This window comes from Eriocheir sinensis, chromosome 65, assembly GCF_024679095.1.
Source record: "Eriocheir sinensis breed Jianghai 21 chromosome 65, ASM2467909v1, whole genome shotgun sequence".
NCBI classification, from domain to species: domain Eukaryota; kingdom Metazoa; phylum Arthropoda; class Malacostraca; order Decapoda; family Varunidae; genus Eriocheir; species Eriocheir sinensis.
Genome location: NC_066573.1, coordinates 10339943 through 10351422, shown reverse-complemented (window position 1 = coordinate 10351422; position 11480 = coordinate 10339943). Strand labels below are relative to the sequence as shown.

At 44.1% G+C, this 11480-nt stretch overlaps 1 protein-coding gene and 1 long non-coding RNA gene across 6 annotated transcripts in view; one reads left to right on the top strand and one right to left on the bottom strand.

The window, feature by feature from the left end:
• Positions 1–152: 152 nt before the first annotated feature.
• The window catches only part of LOC126987622 (atypical protein kinase C-like), a 107410-nt gene continuing 96082 nt past the window's right edge, over positions 153–11480 (top strand). For 2 of the 4 annotated variants that reach the window (XM_050844756.1, XM_050844757.1), the window contains exons 1-3: positions 153–405; positions 7275–7396; positions 8764–8853. In XM_050844756.1, the coding sequence (XP_050700713.1) occupies positions 329–405; positions 7275–7396; positions 8764–8853 (289 nt within the window). In that variant the 5' untranslated portion in view covers positions 153–328. Of the gene's footprint in view, positions 406–500; positions 778–7274; positions 7397–8763; positions 8854–10454; positions 10585–11480 lie in introns of those variants that run through there. The other 2 variants (XM_050844758.1, XM_050844761.1) reach the window with 2 other exon arrangements.
• On the bottom strand, positions 4633–7267 carry LOC126987630 (uncharacterized). 2 transcript variants are annotated; one of them, XR_007741063.1, is made up of 3 exons: positions 6150–7267; positions 5538–5624; positions 4633–4656 (listed from the first exon to the last, which is right to left on the bottom strand). It is a non-coding gene; the product is annotated as an uncharacterized LOC126987630 (long non-coding RNA). The 2 variants fall into 2 exon arrangements; XR_007741061.1 differs by lacking the exon at positions 4633–4656 and adding an exon at positions 5071–5094.

Below are 11480 nucleotides of genomic sequence, written 5' to 3'. Positions count from 1 at the left end.
CAAGAAGAAAATACAAGAAGGAGAAGATAGAAAAGAAGAAGAAGCGATACAAAGCAGAACAGGTCCCAGGAAGAAGAAGAGGAGGCCCCGGGCAGCACGATAGACGCTCGCTTGTCCCGGCAGGTAGTGGAGGAGGGAGGGTCACGTGACGTACACTTCCGGGCTGTTTTGGTTCCCCTGGAGTGTTATCAGCGGCCCAGCACCCCCAGGGCCGACCCCCGCCCGCCCGCCCGCCGCCCCCAGCCACGCCCGCACCACCTGCCCCGTGTGTGTGTGCCTGGCCCCGAGTGTGTGTGTCGCCTGGCCGGGGCGAGGTGCCAGTGCCAGGATGCCCATGCAGGCCCCAGGGAGGGAGGGAGCCACGGGGGACCCACCGGAGATCAGGGTCAAGATCGCCTTCAGTGGGTGAGTGACCGTGTGTAGGTGTGTGTGTGTGTGTGTGTGTGTGTGTGTGTGTGTGTACGCCTGGTCATGGTTTCCTGGCAGGCATTCAGGCTGTACCTGTTGTGTGCCTGACGTGTAATTGCCCACCTGTGCCGCGCCTGACTGTTCCCGCTGTAGCCGAACCTGTGGAGGGGGACACTGACGAGGGGGCAGCCGTCTCTTGCAGAGTTAATACTTACAATATGTATTCATTTTTGGTCCCTGAATGCAGGGCAGCAACAAATGACTCCTGGATAATAGAAGGTCAAGGGGGCCGAAGCCTCCCTGGCGGGGGATCGTGGGGGGTGAAGCCCTTCCTCTAAGGGGGTTGAGTGGGGCGAAGCCTCCCAGTAGGTAAGTTATGTTACGTCAAGCTCGGTTAGGTTAGTTTAAATTTATTCAGCATGTGTTAGGGGCTAACAGAAGTACATGTTTCCCGCCATATAAGATGCACATGTAATTTGGCAAGACATATTTAGAAAAAGATAAAAACTCAACATTTTCCCTGAACTTAATTTATATATATGCAGTATTACATTTGGCAACCTTACTTACAATTATGACTATGATACCGTATATTGCTTTGTGCCCTTCTTCTCTATGTTCAAAGTGTTCCACTGTTGGTTGAAGAATTACAGCGCTCTTACCCCAAGCAGCTGTGACTTTGAAATGGTAAACAAAAGGGTTGGTTGGTAGATTCACTCAGTGTGCAGCGTGCAGGCGGTAACTTTCGCCGAGCTACTGAGGAAACTAATCACACTGGGATGCTACGTTTGATGGGCAATCTTGGTGTTGATCTTGACTTTCAGGGACCATATATATACACCAGATATTCGTTATATGTGAGGGTTACGTTCTGCAAAAAGCTTGCATAATGTGAATTCGCATATATCGAACCTTTCATCCCATTAATTATTGGGGGTTATGTTCCATGACCCGTTTTCGAACCCTCTAACTATTTATTCCGGCACCGTTTCACAATAATAAACCACTGAAGCAACAATAAAGCACATTATTACAGATCAACTGCAAAATATAATATGAAAATACGTATTTTGAATTTTACTGATGGGAAATCAGGACATGGATATTATATTCAAAGTTATATGTACCCCATTCAGGGTAGAGCTTCTCCGAGTCTGACAGCCCAGAGCTGCTGATTGCTTCCGGGGAGACACACCCAAAGTCTACGATTTAAGCTAATAATTAGATGCCTGAGGATTAACTTTAGGATCAGAGGGAAGGAAAGGTTAATTATAGGCGAGGAAAGTGCGGCAAAACATTTTCACCCGCCACCCTCTAGTGCGAGTCGTCCACCATACCTCACCAACCAGTCGCTACTCGCATAATAGCGAATTTTTCTCACATAAAACGAATACTTGGCACATTTAGGTTAGTCGCATATGAGCGAATTCGCATATTTCGAACTCGCATGTATCAAATACCCAGTGTACTAACTTTCAAGTAGAAATAGATGTTGATTAATTTCTGTCAATCATATTACACAAACACATAATGAATCACCTTGACACAAACAATATCCTTACTGACTCACAACACGGCTTTCGACCTTAACGCTCATGTGAATTGCAACTCATTACTACATATCACGACATCACGAGGCTACTTGACCGACATGACGTTAAACAAGTTGACACTATTGTTTTAGATTTTGCCAAAGCCTTCAACAAAGTCCCGCTCAAAAGACTGACATTAAAATTGAAATACTACGGTATTTCAGGACCTATTCTTCACTGGATCACTGCATTTCTTACTAACAGGACTCAACATGTTCTTCTTGACGGACCTTCATCTAGCACTGTCCCTGTTTCTTCAGGTGTCCCACAGCAGAGGTGGGCGTGGTACTGAAAAATCAGTGGTGTAGTTGCGGCAGTGTGGTACTTTTTCCGGAGTAGTGCGATGTGCGGTACTGCAGTAGCGGTAGTCAAAATAAAAAATACTTCTGTGCATGTCCTGGTTATCCAAACAAAGGAAACATGCTTAAAATTGTACAGTGAAAAATTGTCTGGCACCACGGACGGGTCCGGGGTTGAAATGGCGGCACCGCGCGGGTTAAAGAAGACTCGCAATTCTTTTTAGGAGCAGCGAGTAGCGGGCTTTTTTTTATTAATGTTTACTTTTTTTGTGCCCGTGAACTGTCTCCTTTGCTGTAAAAAAAAAAAAAAAAAAAAAGTAAATTAGTCTGTCTATTTAGTATTTAATTTTTAACAATAACTGAAAAGTTCGTATGATTGAATCACTGATTCTGATGACTGATACTGATTGACTGATTGACTCCTATTCACTGTATAAAAAAACATTTCTGTGAGCATGCCGCGCTGCAAATGTCGTCTTCGATAGTTTTCAAGGTACCTCAGGATTTTTTAGTGCGGTCCGCGGTAGTGTGGTATTTTCAGAAATTTTGCGGTAGTGTGGTATTTTCAGAAATTTTGCGGTAGTGTGGTACTGCTGCACCAAGTACCTCACTGGTCCACCTCTGCTTTTTATAAATGTTTTGTTGTCTTTCACAGTGCAGTCACTCCAAGCATTTCAAATGTATTTCACATTTCCAATTTTTTATTAATATTTAAATTCCCTGCCCAATGTGTGCCAGCTACTGAACAATGCCTTTTCTGTTATCTTATCAGGTGATAAGGAGTTTCAGTCTGTCAAAGGTAATGACATTTTTTCACTATCAGATGTATGACGGAGAGCAGGGAACAACTAAATGTTAACAGGAAAGATTCTCTTGTGTCAGACTTCACAGATAGCATTTGAGATAGTGGTCTGAATTAGTAATAACAGTTGATGTGGATGAGCTTCTGCCAGCGGTGGGCCTTCTCACCCCTCCCTCACTGTGGCAAAAGTTTTCTCTGTGTTGCGTGTCTTTTCAAGAGGAGAGATTTACATTACTTCAGCCGTTGATACTTTCTTTCATTTTTATACCATTGACTGATTTGTATAGTTGGGCTGCGTCTTTTAGCTGTGGGCCTCCTTACTCCTCCTTCACTATTTATTCATTTAACCCAGTAGCAGTGGGGATCATGTTTCTTAATGGTCCCTCCAAGCGAGATAAATGAGAAAAAATCACCCCTCACACAAACCATTTCATAATATATATCAAAGCATTTGTGATCAGATTATGTATCATCTATTTTTTGGGGTTTAAATCACGGCACAAATTTGGCCCGTCGCTGCTACCGGGTTAATAGTTGAAGGAAATAGACCCAGGGTTAGCCCCCCACCCCTCTAAAAAATAGCCCACATCACACTGACTATGAAGAAGACAGGATGTTCCTCCATTAGCTCCAGAAATGTTCATGTGTGAGATGTTTTGATTCTCATTTGTACGTAAAGCTTCCTCCTGCGTGACCGTCCATGCCAGTCGTGTTTGCATGAGCCATTGGTCTGTGTGAGTCACTGTGGCAGGTGTGGAGGCCAGGAGTAATGACGGGGGCGGTGGGCTGTGTGGTGGATGTCACTCGCTCTGCCATCGCTGGGAAAAAAAAAAAAAGGAGATAAAAAAAGTAGCCAGGTCATTTACTGAGACTTTTTCTACATCAACCTCTCAATGGGTGACCTTTGGGGTGCGGCCCTGGCACTGTTCTACTCCACTGAGCGCCATTAACTGCACATTGATTTCCAGGCTTTCATAATGGCAGTGCTGATGTAAATATGTCGTATAAAATTTTTTCTTCCGTCATATTTTTTTCCGCTGCGACTAATTTGATTTGACAGTTTGTGTGTGAAGTGAACGAGATTAATGAGGATGCTGTGAGATTTTGTTGTGTCATTATATATAGAAAGAGACAGTAATTATATATGCAGATTATTATTAGTTAATCTGAAATGGTAATGTTTTTATTATTAAGTTATCATATTATTTTAACAGACCTCCTTATTGTGAGGAGTTTTATGCATCCCTCTTAAATCACCTCTTCCTCTTTCCCTTCATGTGATTTTTTGTGTGTGTATGATATGTTATGAGTTAATATTCTTTATTTATTTATTTTTTGTTATATGTCCGTTATAATTCCTCACCTCACACACAAATCCCTTCACCTCGCCCATTGATTCCATTGCCTTGCCCTTGTAGTCAGTGTGCAGGGGACTGTTTTACATGTTTCTACTCCTTACATTCTGGTACCTCTCATCTTCCCCATCCATTGCCTTGCCCTTGTAGTCAGTATGCAGGGGACTGTTTTACATGTTTCTACTCTTACATTCTGGTGCCTCTCATCTTCTTCCCATCCATTGCCTTGCCCTTGTAGTCAGTATGCAGGGGACTGTTTTACATGTTTCTACTCCTTACATTCTGGTGCCTCTCATCTTCTTCCCATCCATTGCCTTGCCCTTGTAGTCAGTATGCAGGGGACTGTTTTACATGTTTCTACTCTTTACATTCTGGTACCTCTCATCTTCCCCATCCATTGCCTTGCCCTTGTAGTCAGTATGCAGGGGACTGTTTTACATGTTTCTACTCCTTACATTCTGGTACCTCTCATCTTCCCCATCCATTGCCTTGCCCTTGTAGTCAGTATGCAGGGGACTGTTTTACATGTTTCTACTCTTACATTCTGGGGCCTCTCATCTTCTTCCCATCCATTGCCTCGCCTTGTAGTCAGTATGCAGGGGACTGTTTTACATGTTTCTACTCTTACATTCTGGTGCCTCTCATCTTCTTCCCATCCATTGCCTTGCCCTTGTAGTCAGTATGCAGGGGACAGTTTTACATGTTTCTACTCTTTACATTCTGGTGCCTCTCATCTTCTTCCCATCCATTGCCTTGCCCTTGTAGTCAGTATGCAGGGGACAGTTTTGCATGTTCCTTCTCCTTACATTCTGGTACCTCTCATCTTCTTCCCATCCATTGCCTTGCCCTTGTAGTCAGTATGCAGGGGACTGTTTTACATGTTTCTACTCTTTACATTCTGACGCCTCTCATCTTCTTCCCATCCATTGCCTTGCCCTTGTAGTCAGTATGCAGGGGACTGTTTTACATGTTTCTACTCTTTACATTCTGGTACCTCTCATCTTCCCCATCCATTGCCTTGCCCTTGTAGTCAGTATGCAGGGGACAGTTTTACATGTTTCTACTCCTTACATTCTGGTACCTCTCATCTTCCCCATCCATTGCCTTGCCCTTGTAGTCAGTATGCAGGGGACTGTTTTACATGTTCCTACTCCTTACATTCTGGTGCCTCTCATCTTCCCCATCCGTTGCTTTGCCCTTGTAGTCAGTATGCAGGGGACTGTTTTACATGTTTCTACTCTTTACATTCTGGTACCTCTCATCTTCTTCCCATCCATTGCCTTGCCCTTGTAGTCAGTATGCAGGGGACTGTTTTACATGTTTCTACTCTTACATTCTGGTGCCTCTCATCTTCTTCCCATCCATTGCCTTGCCCTTGTAGTCAGTATGCAGGGGACTGTTTTACATGTTTCTACTCTTACATTCTGGTACCTCTCATCTTCCCCATCCATTGCCTTGCCCTTGTAGTCAGTGTGCAGGGGACTGTTTTACATGTTCCTACTCCTTACATTCTGGTACCTCTCATCTTCCCATCCATTGCCTTGCCCTTGTAGTCAGTATGCAGGGGACTGTTTTACATGTTTCTACTCTTTACATTCTGGCGCCTCTCATCTTCTTCCCATCCATTGCCTTGCCCTTGTAGTCAGTATGCAGGGGACTGTTTTACATGTTCCTACTCCTTACATTCTGGCACCTCTCATCTTCTTCCCATCCATTGCCTTGCCCTTGTAGTCAGTATGCAGGGGACTGTTTTACATGTTCCTACTCCTTACATTCTGGTACCTCTCATCTTCTTCCCATCCATTGCCTTGCCCTTGTAGTCAGTATGCAGGGGACTGTTTTACATGTTTCTACTCCTTACATTCTGACGCCTCTCATCTTCTTCCCATCCATTGCCTTGCCCTTGTGTGTGTGTGATGTCAAATGAGGTGTATGAACAGCTGTATTAACTCTTTCAGCACCATTCTGTCTCCTCTCCATATATATCATGGTTAGGTTAGGTTAGTTGTGGTTTGTTGCCCAGTTCTTTGTATGTACGGTATGTTGAGGCTATGAAACTATGGACCATTTTAAGTCGTCATATTATCCCTCATATTTAGTGACATTCCCTTCCTTATCCAGTGTGTTTGTGTCCCCTAGTGAGGTCTACAGACACCTCTTCTTTTCTTTTCCTCCTTCCTGTGGTGTGTTTCTTTCCCATTTGTTGCGATCCTTTCCTCGAACATCTTTCTTTTCTCTTCTTCCTGTGTTGCGATTCTCTCCTCAAATCCCTTTCTTTTCTCTAACACCTCTCCTCTACTCCCCATGTGTTACGATCCTCTCCTCAAACACCTCTCCTCCCCATGTGTTACGATTCTCTCCTCAAACACCTCTTCTCCCCATGTGTTACGATTCTCTCCTCGAACACCTCTTCTCCCCATGTGTTACGATCCTCTCCTCGAACACCTCTTCTCCCCATGTGTTACGATTCTCTCCTCAAACACCTCTTCTTCCCATGTGTTACGATCTTCTCCTCTAACACCTCTCCTCTCCCACCCATGTGTTACGATCCTCTTCTCTAACCCCTCTCCTCTCCCACCCATGTGTTATGATCCTCTCCTCTAACCCCTCTCCTCTCCCACCCATGTGTTATGATCCTCTCCTCTAACCCCTCTCCTCTCCCACCCATGTGTTACAATCCTCTCCTCTAACATCTCTCCTCCCTTCTCATGTGTTGCAACCCCTTCTAACACATTCCTCCCCATATGTTGCAATCCTCTCCCCTAACACCTTTTCCTCTCCTCCCCCATGTGCTGCCCTGGTGTGTGTGTGCCCCCAGTGAGGTCTACATCACCTACATCCCCCCGGAGATGGAGGTGGAGACCCTGGAGCATGAGATCCGGGCGATATGCAAGTTTGACACGGCGCAGGTGTTCACCGTCAAGTGGATAGATGAGGAAGGTGAGGTCCGGTGGTGCTGGTGGTTGTTCATGTACTTACTTGCTTATTTCATCTCTAGTTTTGTTTAGTTAGTGTGGGTAGTTTGTTTGTGTGTTTTGTTGTATATGTTTTCTTTGTGTGTGCTACGGGTTGAGTTTTGTGTATTTGATTTCTCTTATATTCAATAGTGGATTTTTTTTTCTTCGAATTTCTGTGGTTTGTTGTTCTGTTCTTGTTTGTGTTTGTACAAGGGTGTAAGTGTATCTGTTGGTGTATTAGCTTGGCTTGGTTTAAGTGGTAAGTGCAGTCAGCTACCCAGATTCTCAGCCATTTTCATTTCATTCTTTCCTTCTTCGTGTGGTATGTTAATATTATTGCAGGCCCGTAATTTTGGCAGATTTTTGGGGGGGGGGGCTAGAGGCCACCATAGGCTCGAGGTGGAGGAGGGAGTGGTGGCGAGCATTTTAAAGACTTTTGAGGCAGAATTACTAGGCATTTTGTCGCCCAAGAACACATATTTGACAAGGCTTTCGTAGGAGTTTTGGGCTTGGAGCAGTAAGTTGCGGGCTTTTTTTTTCATTATTTTCTTTTTTTTTATGCCCTTGCACTGTCTCCTCTGCTGTAAAAAAAAAAAAAAAAAGAAAAAAAAATCCAGGAGTAGTTTTATGACCCTGATGGTAGTTTGACCCTTCCTCTGTGCCATGAACCTAAAGAAGCACTCATTAGAACCCGACTGACGCCCTTTAGAAATAGTTGATGTGAGAAGCAAAAGTGTTTTATAATATCGTTCTTAGAGTCATATTCAGGGCGACATAGAGAACAGCGCCCCCCCCAGAAATGATGGCCCTGTATTGGTATTTCTTTTATCAGTATTTTAGGTGATGTGATAGTTTTGTTTAGTTAAGTTAGTAAGGGTAGTCAGCTAATCAGTTAATCAGGTATTTTTATTTCAGTATGTATTTATATATATTTCTTTGTGTGTGTGTGTGTGTATGGATGTTTGTGTGTCTGTCTTGTTGATATATTAGTTTAGTTTGTTAGTTAGCTAGTTAGTTCCTTATTTTGAGCGTGTGTGTGTGTGTGTGTGTGTGTATGTCTTGTTGATATATTAGTTTAGTTAGTTAGTTAGCTGGTTAGTTCGTTATTTTGAGCGTGTGTGTGTGTGTGTGTGTGTGTGTGTGTGTGTGTGTGTGTGTGTGTTTGCCCCATTATAGTTTATTTTGGAGTGCAGTTTGCTGTATCAGATTTGGTGGTTCTCTTACAAGGAAATTTACTTTTTGATACAGTAATACTCAGTAGAAATAGATTTGATTTAGACTGATATTATAGTTTCAAAACAATAGTTGAATGCACTCAGATTAATCCCCTGTCTCCTCCTCCTCCTCCAGGCGACCCGTGCACCATCTCGTCCCAGCAGGAGCTCAACGAGGCTCTGCGGCTCTACGACCTCAACAAGGACTCCGAGCTCACCATCCACGGTAAGAAGACGCCCTGCTTGTGTTCTCGCTCTTGGCCTCACTGTTTCTGTTTCTCCCGGTCTGTCTGTCTGTGTGTCTTTGTCTTATTATGTCTGCTAGTCTTTGTCTGTGTGTATGTCTGTTTGTCTGTTTGTCTGTTTTCTCTCTCTGGTTGTGCTGTACTTGTTCTTTTTCTTTCTGGGTCATTCTGTTTAACCCGATGGTAGCAGTGCGAATCATGTTTCTTAATGGTCCCTCTAAGCGAGAAAAATGAGAAAAAATCACCACTCACACAAACCATTTCATAATATATATCAAAGCATTTGTGATCAGTTTACGTATCATCTTTTTTGGGGGGGGTTATATCGTGGCACAAATTTGGCCCGTCGCTGCTACACGGTAAAGCCACAAATTTGGCCCATTGCTGCTACACGGTAAAGCCACAAATTTGGCCCATTGCTGCTTCACGGTAAAGCCACAAATTTGGCCCATCGCTGCTACACGGTAAAGCCACAAATTTGGCCCGTCGCTGCTACACGGTAAAGCCACAAATTTGGCCCGTCGCTGCTACACGGTAAAGCCACAAATTTGGCCCATCGCTGCTACACGGTAAAGCCACAAATTTGGCCCATTGCTGCTACACGGTAAAGCCACAATTGGTAAAGCCACAAATTTGGCCTGTCACTACACGGTAAAGCCACAAATTTGGCCCATTGCTGCTACACGGTAAAGCCACAAATTTGGCCTGTCGCTGCTACACGGTAAAGCCACAAATTTGGCCCGTTGCTGCTACCGGGTTGATAGGAATTTTTTGTGTATTTGATTTCTTTTATATTTAATAGTGGAACTTTTTTTTTTCTCAAGTTCTGTGGTTTGTTTTGTTCTGTTCTTGTTTGTGTTTGTCTACCTGAGGACACATTTAAAAGTCTTCCAAGTGTTGCTGTTTGCTGCTGCTGCTGTTGATGGTGATGATGGTGATGGTGTTAAAGGTTGGTGATGTTACTGTTATTTATTGCTATTTTCCATCTTTGTCTTTTTACTATTATTATGATCATTATTATCATCATTTTTTCTTTTCTTTTTTTTACTTACAACCATTCAGCTTCCTATGTTTATTTATCTCCAGAAAACATAAAAAAGTGGGAGGTTAAGAAAGTGAGTTAGGTTTACATACACACACATACAGACATACACACATACAAACAATCACCCAGAAACACACACACATACACACACACACACTTGTTAATGCTATAAAGGAACAGAGGGACAAAGTGGTACTGTGTGTGTGTGTGTGTGTGTGTGTGTGTGTGTGTGTGTGTCAGACATGCGTGGTGAGGGGACAAGACAAGCCACTCACTGGGAACTCCGAATTAGCGAGGGGAGGGGAAGGGACACATTGCTTCGGGGAACAGTACAGGGGGAGGGAAAGAGAAGGAGTGGGGAGGGGAAGGGGGATGATAAGAAACGAGGAAAGGGGAGGGAAGGAAGGGGAAGAGGGCATGCACGTTGCTGGGGTAAGGATAAGAGAAGGGGAAGGGGGGAAGATGGGGGGGAGGGTGTATTGAGGGGGAAGGATAGTGGCACTGGGTAACAGGATCTGGAGTCAGTGAAGTGTGGCAGTGCTGGGAAGGGACATCGCGGGACCTACCACCTCTACCACTATTACTCCACCTCACTACCCACTCCTCCACTTGATTCTCTTAACTACAAGCTCCTCCCACCACCTCCACCACCACCACACAAAGGAAGGTTGGTAAAGGGACTCCTCTGGGTCTTGTGTATGGAATGTCCTCCGCGCTTCTTTTGTTTCCTGGTGATTGTCATTTGTTTCTCGGTCAATCAGTAAGTTATTCAGGTTTGCTGGTTTGATGGGGTGTTTGTTTTGGTGTGACGGGTTGAGAGGGGAAGTTGAGAGGTAAGCAGTTCATGGATTTGTTCAGTTAAGAGGGAGAATGAGGGGAAGAGAAGGGGAAGGAGGAGGAGGAGGAAAGGAACATTTGTAAAGAGAGAGAGAGAGAGAGGGGAGACATAAGCAGTTCTTGGATTTGTTATGGAAATAAGAGTGTAAGGGAAAGAGAGGGAAAGAGGAAAGGTAAAGAATAAGGAAGAGAGGGGGAAGGAGGAGGAGGAGGAGGAGGAAAGGAACATTTGTAAAGAGAGAGAGAGAGAGAGGGGAGACATAAGCAGCTCTTGGATTTGTTATGAAAGCAAGAATGTAAGGGGAAGAGGAAAGAGAGGGAATAGGAAGAGGAAGGGAAGGAGGAAGAGGAAGGGGACATGTTGGCAGGGTAAGGGAAAGAGGAAGAGGAGAGGAGCACATTGCTAGAGTAAGGAGAAGGAAAGGAAAGGGAAAGAATAGGAATAAGGAGGGGAAGAGGTTAGATAAGGAAAGAGGAAGGGAAGAAGAGGAAGGACTTGAACTTGTGGTAGTGTTAAAAATGTTCTCTTGTTTTTTTAATCCTCCTCCTCCTCCTTCCTTCGTCTTGTCCACATCACAACTAGAATGAGAAGAGAAAGAAAGGAAAGAAGAATGCAAGGAACGAACGAATGAATAAGGGAGGGAAGGAAGGAAGGAAGGAAGAAAGAAAGGAAAGCAAAAGAGAGAGAGAGAGAGAGGGGTATTTTAGTTCAGTCAGTCAGTCAGT